Raw genomic sequence first — 13233 nt, forward strand, 5'->3', positions numbered from 1 at the left:
TTGAGGGTATTCCTAGAAGTACTTGTAGAGCGGATGTTATAGATTTGTATAAAAAAATATAGATTTTATTTGCGCCATGTATTTAATTCTTTAAATTGTAATGTTTCTCTTACCGCTGATTTGGGTCTTAGTCTAACAAGTTAGATTTTTTTGCTATTACATGTCATTGGGTTGATGACAATTGGGTTATGCAAAAAAGAATTATAGCTTTTTTATATGATGAAGGAAAAGGTCGTCACGATGGAAAATTTTTAGCGGATTCAATGTCTACTATTATGAGATTTTTTAATATTTATAGAAAAACACTTTGTATTGCTTTAGATAATGCTTCTAATAATATAAAGGCGATTGGTCTTTTAAAAAGAGAATTAAACCCTCCGCTAAAAAATATTTTTCATATGAGATGTAATTGTCACATTTTAAATTTAATTGTTAAAGATGGTCTTGTGTGTTTTGACGATTCTATTCAAAAAGTTAGAGATGCGGTTGCGTTTCTTTATTGTAATGCTAATAGGGGAAGACTTAGAGATTTTAAGAATGCTTGTGTGGAAAATAACCTTAGACCTAGAAAAATTCAAGTAGAAATTGAGATTAGGTGGAACTACACTTACATTATGCTACAACAAGCATATGAGTATAGGATTCTCATACAATAAGTTCACAACAAATATAATATTAATAGTGATGATTGGTTAAATTTTACGCATGGGAAGATGTTAAAGAATGTGTTGAACTCTTAGAAATTTTTTATAATGCAACTCTTGCTTTTTCTAGACAATTCTATCCCACGGTAACCGAAATTTTAGCCTACTTAGCAGAAATAGCTAGAGTTTTACAAGAATATAAATATAAACCCGGTTATTAAGCGGCTATTTTTTATATAACAACAAAATTTAAGAAGTATTTTTTTCCCATCCCAACTTTATTTATATTAGGTTCTCTTTTAAATCCTTGTTTAAAAGTGTCTTATACTAAAGCATTGGTTGGTCAAATTTATACATTTTTAGAAATTGAAGAGGGAGTTCAACCATCTTTAGCTTAAGTCGAACTCGCTATTGATAACGAGTTTAGAAAAGTTTTTACTCATTATTCTAATTTGGAAGAACATGCTACACCTGTTGCTCCACGCCCTACTACTTCTCAAAGTAGCAAAAAGGGCTTGTCGGGTTTGTCGCATTTAAAAGTTTTACATTCACAGTCAACTCCTTCTTGTAGTGCAAACTTTGATGAATATAACTTTTATTTGATGCAGCCAAATGTGGATATCAAGGAACTGGATGAATTGGACGTCTTAGCATGGTGGAAGAAATACAAGGCAAGTCATCTGATACTCTCAAGAATGGCTCGAGATATCCTTACGGTTCAAGTATCAACCGTGGCTTCGGAGAGCGCATTTAGCCAAGGAAGACAGCAAATTGGAGACCATTGACATTCATTATCCGGCTTTAGCTTGCAAGTACTAGTGTGCATTCGCGATTGGATTAGATCGGAGCGATGCAACAAAAACTTAGAAGCGGAGGAAGGCGAAGAGGAAGAAATTGAAGATTTGATAGCAAGTGGACCGGACCAAATGGAAGACTTTGAAGATATCTCCATGGCCGAATATGATATGGGGGAAATTAACGAAATGATTCAGAATTGGTGATTTTATTATTCTACTATTTCTTTACAACTCATGTATTATTTGCAAGTTAAAAAAAAATTACAACTTGCAAATAAATGTTATCTAAGAATGAATAAAATATATGGCTCATTGAGCTTTCTTCTATTTACTTGTGTTCATATTTTTACTTATATTAAGTTAGGAATATACCTAAAATATACTAAGAATATACTTATGATATACATCTACTTAAATTAAAAACTAGAAAGTTATATAATTGAAAAATAACTAAAATATACTAAGAATATACTTATAATATATAGTATACATATAACTTAACATATATATATATACGAATTTATAAACTTAGAAAAAAAATAAGTTATAAATAACTTAAGTTATAATATATAAGTTATAAATATATATAGTATACTTAAACATATATATATATATATATATATATATATATATATACAAAAGTATATAATCTAAGTATATTGATATATATAAGTATATTCTTACTATATTTTAGGACTTTAGGTATATGTAGTATAACACTATAACTTAAAGTCCTAAAATATACTACATATACCTAAAGTCCTAAAATATAGTAAGAATATATTTATATATATCAATATACTTAGATTATATACTTTTATATATACACGTATATGCTGTATTGCTGACTTGCTGTTAGTTAGTCAGTAAATATTTAAAATTTACTTATAAACTTATATAACATATGTAAATATACCTACAATATACTAATAAATACTATAATATATATATATACAAAAAAAAGGGGGGGGGGGGGGGGGGGGTTAGACTGTTTGAACCGAACCGGTTCCGATTTCGAATTTGTAACCGGTAAACCAGAATCGGTGGCCGATTCTGATTTTTTAACTGAAAACCGACCGATTCCGTAAATGGTTATCGATCCGGTCCGGTTTGAACCAGTTCACGGGTTTAGTTCCAAAACCGGCTATTTTCAAGTCTAAACCCTCAATTTGTCAGATTTGTTGCATCAGATGGCTAGTCTCACATAGATATTTACAGCTCTTTCGGCGTCTTAATTAGCCTTTCTTTAAAGTATGTGCCAATTTACTTTATCCTGACGTCACATTTGTGTCATTTCTCGAGTGCCGTACAAACTAAAGTTTATCTTTTGACTGCAGTTAAATGTGTCAAGTTGTGATTCTGTTTTCAAATCTCTATTCTCGTTAAGTTACATCCATGCCCGCAATTTATTGACTGATGGAAAAACAACACTTTATTCAATGAGAAAAACACACAGACGACACATACTCTGCATCATTCATCATGAAACATAAGACACTGACACGCACGGTGTTGCTGCAACTTTTTCCATCAACAACTAGTTCTAGCTAGGAGCAGACACTACTTTTTCTTAAAGTTAATAACACGCCCTGAAAACTCATCTTGCAGGTTCTTCAGCTTTTTGTTGAAGTCCTTCTCCTTGCTAGACTGAACCAGTATAGTTCCACTCCAATCTGGACGTGACTGAAGAAATATTCGAGTCCCCTTTATTGCCTGAAGGCCGTCAATAACACGAAGATTGTTTTTTCCCAGTGCCAGTGCGTCTGCTTGGGCTTTTTCCCTTTTTTCTGCATCAGACAGCATTTTTCTTTGTTGCTCAATTTCTTTCTTGAGATCCGAGTGCCTGGAGTATGAAATTTCAAGGTTCGTGTTGCTCTCCGCGCTCTGCAAAGTAATAGGGAAGGGGTAAATAGTTGGTTGGTTATAACTTAGAAAAAATATTATACACATATATACTGGATACAAGATCCATACCATTAGCTCTTGTATTGTCGCCTTCTGTTTTCCTTTATTTCCATGGCTGCTGCTGCCTTCTGATCCTGACATTGTTAAAAGCTTTTGAAATGAAGAAGAGGAAGAGTTATGTTATGCAGGAAGGATATGGAACACTAGGGAGGTTTTATATAGACGATCAGCCAAAGAGAAGGGGTAGGGAATTGCAAAATTATAGGTAGACAATGGTTAAACATTGGTAGAAAAACTCTACCTTCTTTAGGCGTAAGACTGAATAATTGAGGAATCCTGCTCATTTCCAATGCCTTTGCCTATTTCCAAGGTTCTCTTATCGATGGGTGGAGGGGACCCTGGTGAGAGAAAAGTGAAAGGATTGGGATACAAATAGAGCTGTTTTCAGAAAGGTCCAAAATTCTTTCCAAGGCTTGTAACTTTTTTACCTGCCTGATCTATTAAATGACATCAGAAACATTTTCACTCTACTGAATTTGATCCAAAGAATTTGGTGGATTAACTAAGAATTTAAGAAAAGATAGTGGATAGTTGCTTTTCTTAAAAATCTAGCTTTGATCTGAACCCTTAAATTAAGATATAGTGAGCATACATAGTGTTGTTTTGTCAGCTTAGGAACCCCTGGACTTCAATTCTTTATCTTGTCTTGACCTCTGATGATGTAGTTTATCTTATATGGCTATAATAGTTTATGACTTACTGGTGTTCATAATATAAACTTACTTTATCCATCTTAAATGGCTTACTGATGCTATCGAGCTCAGCGAGACCACAAGGCATTAATCATTTCGTTTATGTAAAAGAAATCAGTACGTATCTGAAATCTTATAAGTACTTCACTAAAATATGCTTGGGTAGTCAAAGTATTATTTCAACAGTATTCTTTGTTTCTCCTCTTATTTTGCCAATTATTCTACTCTTATTTGAGTCGTAGCAATACATTTAACTAGGTTAACCTGTCTTAATGTATAAGAAAGATAAATTCCTATTGTCGATTATCATTGCAGTTTTAGTGTTTTACTTGACCCCGCTTGAATAAAATCATGAGTCTGCCGCTATTCATCGGAACCAACATTCACACAAAGCACAAATATCCAACTTGAAATGAGTATCGCTTGGTGTAAACTGCATATCAATTCAGTATCTCCTATTTAAACGTCAGGCAACATGTCTATGTTCATTAACGCTCAAGCAAACAGCTGACAGCAATGAGAACCTCATAAGTGCCTAGTTCATATCAAGATTATCTAATATATGAACGAAAATGTATGCTGCCTAATTCTCTGTATATGGTCTTGTACAACCACCAATTAGTTTTTTTGAAATAAAGCAATAATATATTGCTATTGTGGGAAAAGTACACTAACCAATTAGTTGATAAGATAAACTTAAGTTAAATCTTCATTTGTTTTGTATAATCAAAAAATCTCAAGGGTCAGTGGCATGCAATTTGAAACTCAAAGGATAATTGACCCGCCCATCTACTCCTCTCCTCTTAAATACCAGGCTTGCAGAATGGTTCGAATACGTGACGCGTGCCTAACCCAAACGTCACAGGCTACGCGCTTACCACCAGACCAAAGCCTGTGGGCATATATATACTAATTTCTCTACACGTGCGTCGCACGTGTATACCAAATTTTGTAGTATACGATATTATAAAATAATATTAATATTATTAAAATAAAAGACAACAAATTACAAGTTTTTGTGATGTGAATTATTATTGTGTTTCTCAAACCACAAGATAAGCAAGACGCCCCTCTATATTGATTGTGAATGCGCTCGTGAAGAGTTCCCTTTAGAGGCATACTCATAAACTGACAAAGGAACTTTAACTTCCACACAACATCCAAAGAGTTTGTTTTCGAAGTCAACTCACCTAAGTGTGTGTTAAAAACGTATGCGGGTCAAACCTGCAAAAATGGAAGGTTAGGTAAATTAATAGTCAATTAAAAATAGCCAAATTCTAATGGCCTCTAAAATAAGCAGATACGAAGGTTCTGTTATTTTATAATTTCAATTAGTATAGAAGTAGAATAATTAATAGATTGATTTTGGTTATCTTTTGGTTCTCTTATTTTATAATTTCAATTAGTATAGAAGTAGAATAATTAATAGATTGATTTTGGTTGTTAAAGGAAAAATGGTTATCTTTTCCACAAATTCGAATAGCACATCATTTATTTCAACTATTTAAATTCTTTTATTCTTAAAAACTTATAACTACTGTTTTTTATTATAAAATAGTGCCTGCGCGAGCTTCGCAACCTAGCCTATACCACTCGTTGTTTAAACAGATAATAACATAAAATTAACTCATAACCATATTATGAATTGCAATCGAGGGCAGAGCTAGAGACAATAACCTTGATTCAAACACTTTATTTGCCTTAAAAAGTTATATAATATGATGAAATTATTAATTTAGAACCCAATAACTTAAAAAGGCTAGAATCATGAACTCCTTAAGTGTTAAATCAAGGCCTGCCTCTAGATTGGGTTGATGTCATTTTAATTGAATAATATTATTCATCATTTAAGAATAAAAATCAAGTTTTGAATGCTATGTCAGCAAAGTTATACTTATTTTATATGAAGAACCATAAGGTTGATACTCTTTTCAATTAATTTCTTAGTTATACATCGTAATATTAAAAGTAATGTACTCATAAATCGTATCTACCTATATAAATATAATTGTTGTTCTTCTCAGGATATTAAGCGATTTTGAGTTCATCTACCAAACGTGTATATCTTGGCAATTATACACTTACATATTATATATAGTTTTAAAAAGTTATCTTAAGACTAACCATACTTAAACTACATACCTACTTCTATTTCCCAGTCTTGGTTTGGTTGTAGTTGGCATATCTCGTTTTTAAGATTTTTAACTAAATACCACATGTAAAATTAATGCAAACTAACTTTTGTAATCTCCTCAGAATAAAATAGACTGGTAAAAGACTACGGAACGAAAAAGTATTCCAAGTGTCGGGAAAAAATATGTGAGATGCAAGATAATGCATAAATTACAAAATTAGATTGTATGGTGACTAACCTCAAAGTTCAAATATTATTTCGCTCCAATGCATCAGACCTCCTGGTTTCCTCTTCTGTCATTTATTCGTGTATAGGTCTGACCTCCACTAATATACATATGATGAATATATCAAAGCGCCAACACAACTAAGCATGTCATATTCCAACAAAAACCTTTCACCAAATGAATGTATTATAAAGCAAAATAATAATACAAAAAATCCAAGTGCATATGTCCGTGCTTCATCAGTACACTTCCACAATTAAATACATATGCAACTAATCAAGGGAGACCCTCCAACAAATAACTTTACATTAATGAAACAAACGGTGGCGACTTTTAAAGAGAATGAAACAAACGGTGACAACTTTTCGAAGAAACATTTAGGTTGTCCTTTTTTGTTTTAATAAAAATATTAAATTAGTTTTTTAGATTAATAGAAGAGGTATTTAGGTAATTTAACTTTCAAGTTAGGGAGTTCATGCTTTTAATATATATATATATATATATATATATATATATATATATATATATATATATATATATCAAGGAATGAAATTTTTAAGCACTTCTCTTACTTGATTTCCATGCGAACACTTCCTTCGCAACACATAACCAGGAACTAGCTAATCCAACAAAATCTGTGAGGTGCAACATAAATAGATTACATATTTTCAAAAAATTTGGAGGAATGCACATTTCTATGAAGTACTAAAAATTTATAAATGTAGGGCAAAAAACGAGGAACGGATTTTTTTAAAGTAAATTTTAGGACTAACGGACATTAAACCAAGTTACTTTATTTCCTCATAGAAAAATCTTACTGCGACTACTCTTTTAGATCCTCAAGCCTATGCTTCATGGGGAAATTTATCCGGTAATTTTTCAAGGTTATTATCACGAAAAGAGTGTGTAGGGGTGGGGGTTGGATGAGATGGGGCAGAAGGAATCAGGATAGCATATAAACGCTAACACCATATTAGATATTGTATGTGTTTGTGTGTTAGAGAGAGAGAGAGAGAGATAAACTAACTAGTGTTAAACTGGAAAACACTAGCAACAAATTCTTGCATCTCAATTAAACAACTTTAGTTGGTGCAACTACCTAAGATAAAAAAGCACAAACACTTTATGATTGTTATCATCCAGTATTTGACTTAAATTAAAAGTTCAAACTGGCAAGAGAAATGCTAGATTTCCATTGCATGTAGAAAAATGTTTTAGAATCTAAAGAAGCAATTCATCATCTAAAATAACTACTGCTACATAAGTCTGAAAGAATTCTTAGACTCGAACATTATACAAACTGATAAAAAGTTAGCCCTTCTGATTCGCCTTACAGATATAAGAAGCTTTTAATGACAGAACAACATCAGTAGACAACTGCCCAACCAAGTTAATTTGTTATAGATCCATGTTATAGTCCAGAATGGAACTTGCAAATGAAGCTGAATCTATCTAAGAGCTCCTAGAATTCATATATATTTAGATAGGGCTTACTTTTGTCTTCACACTTTTGGCACAGCGTGCCTAATTCCAGTACATTCTTAGTGCTGTTTCTGGAAAAAAGAAACTTGCCATTTCACAACCAGTAAAAAATAGAGGGACAGATCCATGTTATAGTCGGATGGGTAAAATGGAGAACGGAAAATCCAGGTCCAGCAGTAGAGTTAGTTTTTCAATGCAAGATGAAATTTCAGAGGGACCAACAACAAAAGGAACCAACAGAAAGCATAGGTGGCAGTAATACACACAGCCCAATCAAAAATTATTCCGTGGCCTACTAAACCTTAGGCACCGAGCATCTACATTAATGTGATTCCACAGGGCACAATACCATAACGCTTGCCTCAAGCACATTTCTGGCATGGTAGAAAACTTTGTGGAAAGCACCTATGTAGGTATCAGTCACCAAAATTACCAATTTTTTTTCCGGTAATCAAACATTTTATAACAAGGCCAAAGACATAGGCAGCCTCCCAAACTTGTCCCCTAATTAAGAACTTAAGCAAAGATAGTGGTTAGTTGCTTTTCTTAAAAATCTAGCTTTGATCTGAACCACTAAATTAAGATATAGTGGGCATATATAGAGTTGTTTTGTCACCTTAGGATCCCCTGTACTTTAATTATTTATCTTGTCTTAAACTCTTGATCATGTATTTATTGTAATTTATCTTATATGTGTTGCGTGATTTGACTACACCGACTTGAAAGTTCAATTTTAGATGATGAGAGTTAAAATCTGTTTGATGTCATTCCTCTACAAACCAGGCTTTAGATTTCAATGACTAGATATTCTTGTTTATCTTTTAATATGCACTAAAAGACTTGCTCTAGGAATTCATTTCTGATTAGATGTGCTTAAGTGCACCCGTGATATTGGTTCAGGTTTACTACTTTGGTTTGATTCTGTTTCTTCTATTTAGCGATATTTGTAAGCTTATAAATGAAGGAAAAGCTATGTTTTCAACTGAAAGAAAAACATGATAAGTTTATTTGGCCCTGGCTTTAATTATTTCTGACGAACTGGTGTTCATAGTATGTTGTTCATTTAGCATTCAAGCAGACAGCACACAGCAACGAGAACCTCATAAGTGCTTGGTTGATATCAAGATTACCTAATATATAAATGTAAATGTATGCTGCCTAACTCTCTGTATATGTCTTCTACAACCACCAATTAATTTTTTTGAAATAAGGCAATAATAAATTAGTTGATAGGATAAACTTAATTTAAATCTTCATTTTTTTGTATAACCCAAGAAATCCCCATGGTCGGTGGCATGCAATTCGAAATTCAGGATAATTGGCCCGCCCATCTACTCTTCTCCGCTTAAATACCAAGTTTTTGTTTGCAGAATGGTTCGAACACATGACATGTGCCTAACCAACACGTCACAAGCTACACTCTTACCACTAAAAACATAGCAAAGATAGCACACACATATATATAGAGATATCAAGGAATGAAACTTTTAAACATTTCTGTTACTTAATTTTCATGCAAACACTTTGTTCTCAACACATAACCAGGAACTTGCTTAGTCCACCAAAATCTGCGAGGTGCAACATAAATGGACTACATATTTTCAAAACATTTGGAGGAATGGACATTTTTTATAAAGTACGAAAAATTTATAAGAGTAGGGCAAAACACAAGGAATGGACTTCTTTTTAGGGATAAGGCATCATTACCCCCCTCACCTAGTAGCGTTTTTGCTACGACACGCCTTACCTAATTTTTGATCCTATCACCCCCCTAAACTATTTAAAACCGTAATATTTTACCCCCTAAACGCTGACGTGATAAGGAGAGTGTGTTTCACTCTCTTTGAGAGAGTGAGAAACATAAAAAACAGGAAAACTTAATTTTTTTCTTAAAATCTGTATTTTCTTAAAATATGAATATAAATCTAGTTTTCTACATTTTAAAAAAATAATTAATGTTTTCAAAATTTTATAAAAAAACGATTTTTTTTCAAATTTTGACAAGAAAAACACTTTTTCCGGATTTTATTTGAAAAATAAAAGTGTCCTAAGAAAATGAAATCATGAAAATCAAGATCTTTTAAGGCATTTAAAAAAAAAAAAAAAAAAAAAAAATCAAGCTTCCCATATTTTTAACAAATCCATTTTTCCATATTTTTTAAAAAAATCAAATTTTCAATTTTTTTTTTTAAAAAAGGGTTTTAAATTTATTTTTTTAAAGAAAATTCAGTTTTTTAATTCGCGTTTTCAGTTTTTTTTTTTTAAAAAAACGGGTTTTAAAAATAAATTTTTTAAAAGAAAAATCAGTTTTTTAATTCGCATTTTCAATTTTTTTTTTTAAATGGGTTTTAAAAATAATTTTTTTAAAAGAAAAATTAGTTTTTTAATTCGCGTTTTCAGTTTTTTTTTTTTTTTTTTTAAAAACGGGTTTTAAAAATAAATTTTCTAAAAGAAAAATCAGTTTTTTAATTCGCGTTTTCAGTTTTTTTTTTTTAAAAACGGGTTTTAAAAATAAATTTTTTAAAATAAAAATCAATTTTTTATTTTTTTATTCTTAAAAATTGACCCGTAAGCTGAATTTTTTTTAAAATAAATAAATGCACATGTGGCAAGGAGAGTGTATGTCACTCTCCCATATGAGAGTGGGCATCAGCGTTTAGGGGGTAAAATATTACGGTTTTAAATAGTTTAGGGGGATGATAGGACCAAAAATCAGGTAAGGTGTGTCGTAGCAAAAACGTTACTAGGTGAAGGGATAATGATGCCTTATTCCCTTCTTTTTATAAGGAGAGAAAAAAAAGAGTATGTTCCTCATTTTTTCGCCCTACAATTATAAATTTTTAGTACTTTATTAAGTAAATTTTAGGACGAAAGGACATCAAACCATGTTACTTCATTTGCTCATAGAAAAATCTTACAGTAGACTACCCTTTTAGATCCTCAAAGCCTATGCTTGATGGGGAAATTTATCCGATAACCTTTCAAGGTTGTTATCACAAAAAAAGTGTGTGTGTGGGGAGGGGGAAGGGGGGGGGGGGGATGAGTGATGGGGCAGAAGGAATCAGGATAGCATATAAACACTAACACCTTATTAGATATTGTAAGTGTTTGTGTGTTAAACAGAGAGGGACAACAACCTGGTCACTGAAGCCTTAATTGCCTGACATAACAGCACCCCACCTAGAGCCAGTCGTTGCCATGGAAGTCACGTGGAACCTTTTTTTCCACTTCTTGCTTATCAACTGAAAGGGAAATGACTGTTGAGAGAAATGTGTGCCTGCAGAAGATTCCATAACCATTATGTATTTTTTTTTTATGACATGGGAACCCGTAGTCGCTACCCTTCGGGTGCGCACAGGGTAAACCCAATTCCTGTGTAATAGCTCACAAACCACACAAGAGAGATAAACCCACACTTGCCTAAGTGCGGTGCGATGAGCTCGACCTAGAAGGCAAATCCCCTGTTGTCGTAGGCAGGGGGTTTCGAACCTGAGACCTCCATTATGAAAGCCTCATGCTCAACCAACTGAGCCACCCTTACGGGTTCCATAACCATTATGCACTAAGATAAAGAAAGCCCAGGACCTAGAGTGGTAACCTAAAAGGCTCAAAGCTGGCAGTAGAACTAGTTTCTCAATGCAAGATGAAATTTCAGAGGAACCAACAACAAAAGGAACCAACAGAAAGCATATCTGGCAGTAATACAAACAGCCCAATCAAAAATTATGTTGTGGCCTACTAAACTATAGGCACCAAGCACCTACATTAATGTCTCAAGTACATTTCCGACATGGTAGAAAACTTTGTGGAAAGCACCTATGTTGGTATCAGTCACCAAAATTACCAATTTTTTTTTTTTTTTTTTTTTTTATGTAGGTAATCAAACATTTTATAACGAAAATAGCAACTTCAAAATATTAAGGCTGCAAGAACAGATATCAAGATGCATTCCCTAAAGGTGAGTAAAAAGATCAAAACAAGCACACATTGAGGTAGAGCATGTTAAAGAAAACGGACCCCTGTTTGACATTACTAGTAAAGAGCTTGGATAAATAGTTGGTTTGTTCGAGCATTCATGATAATAGCCCATGATTAAGCTGGAACACAAACCATGGACAGGCCCTTTCTCCACCAATCTTGTGTCTGCTACATTCATTATAAAAAAGCTCATGATGTTAATATATAGTAGGGAACAAAAGATGATTTGTATCCGATCCACAATGACAGGCATTGTTAAGTTAATCGAATTATTTTTGCATCCTAAAACACAAACAAGATATGAAAAGCAGAATAGAAGCTAGTAAAGCAAAGAAACAAGGGGGATACTCAGGAAAAACATTGTATACCAAGAACCAACCCCAAAGTTTCAACAAGTCAGACAGACACACACAAATATTTTGATGGATTGACTCTACACTAGCAACAAAGTGATTCTCACAATATATAATAAAATTTAGACTACTTACACCGTCTGTGTTGATCGGGCCTTATAGCAGGATCAGCTCCAAGTATAACTTCAAATCCTTACTTGTAGACCCCAATCATCTATGCTAGGGTTTGTGTAATGAAATACTCGGGTATCAAATCAACTCTCTTTCTTCTATCTATTCTACTAGCTCTTTTTCTTTTTCCTTTTTACATAGTATATAAAATACTTTCTTTCTAGTTCCCTTAAGAATTTGGGACTTCATTTCTAGTTTTATTATTATGAAATTGTGATTGAGTCACGATTCATGTTACATTACACCAACATAGAAATGTTAAAAAGTTTTTGGAATTTGATTGTCTTTATGATTTTAGAGGATCAAAACAACCAACAATTTGGGAGCATCCGGAGATTACAAAAGAGAGCCAAAAATAAAGTCCGGCTCCGGTATTAATTAGGGAAATTCGGTATTTGGTGCGTTCGGTTAAATTAGGGGCATGGATAGCTCAGCTTTCAAACGCTAGACATTTCCGTCCCATATCAATTCTGTCTTTCAACTGTAGCAAACATACAACAATTATTTGGTCATCTTTTATCCACATCTTGAAAAACCCATTAGTTAATTGGGGGAATAATTGTAACCTACTTGGCTAAAGACTAAGACAATTTGAGCTACTTGCCAATTATCCTCACCCGCTTCAATCTTGAAAATGAAATCAACATTCACTTCACCATCAATTTTCAGATCTATTAATCCTTTTCGACCTCAACTAATATTTGCACTGACTTTTATTTATATATTCAAAGAAGGAGAAGGGCAAAAAGTGTAAGAGCAATGACAAAAAATGGATAAAATTGCTTCAAGAC

General features: G+C 32.9%; 1 protein-coding gene across 2 annotated transcripts; it reads right to left on the bottom strand.

The window, feature by feature from the left end:
* Positions 1-2828: 2828 nt before the first annotated feature.
* LOC132603595 (uncharacterized) lies at positions 2829-13090 on the bottom strand. 2 transcript variants are annotated; one of them, XM_060316720.1, is made up of 7 exons: positions 12407-13090; positions 11078-11217; positions 6471-6558; positions 5289-5322; positions 3648-3744; positions 3416-3480; positions 2829-3325 (listed from the first exon to the last, which is right to left on the bottom strand). In XM_060316720.1, the coding sequence occupies exons 5-7, from the start codon at positions 3688-3690 to the stop codon at positions 3002-3004; spliced, it is 432 nt and encodes a 143-aa protein (XP_060172703.1). In that variant the 5' UTR covers positions 3691-3744; positions 5289-5322; positions 6471-6558; positions 11078-11217; positions 12407-13090; the 3' UTR covers positions 2829-3001. The 2 variants fall into 2 exon arrangements, with proteins under 2 accessions (XP_060172703.1, XP_060172704.1); XM_060316721.1 differs by lacking the exons at positions 11078-11217; positions 12407-13090 and having other exon boundaries at positions 6471-6781.
* Positions 13091-13233: the final 143 nt, after the last annotated feature.

The sequence above is a fragment of the Lycium barbarum genome, chromosome 7 (assembly GCF_019175385.1).
Source record: "Lycium barbarum isolate Lr01 chromosome 7, ASM1917538v2, whole genome shotgun sequence".
Classification (NCBI taxonomy): Eukaryota; Viridiplantae; Streptophyta; class Magnoliopsida; order Solanales; family Solanaceae; genus Lycium; species Lycium barbarum.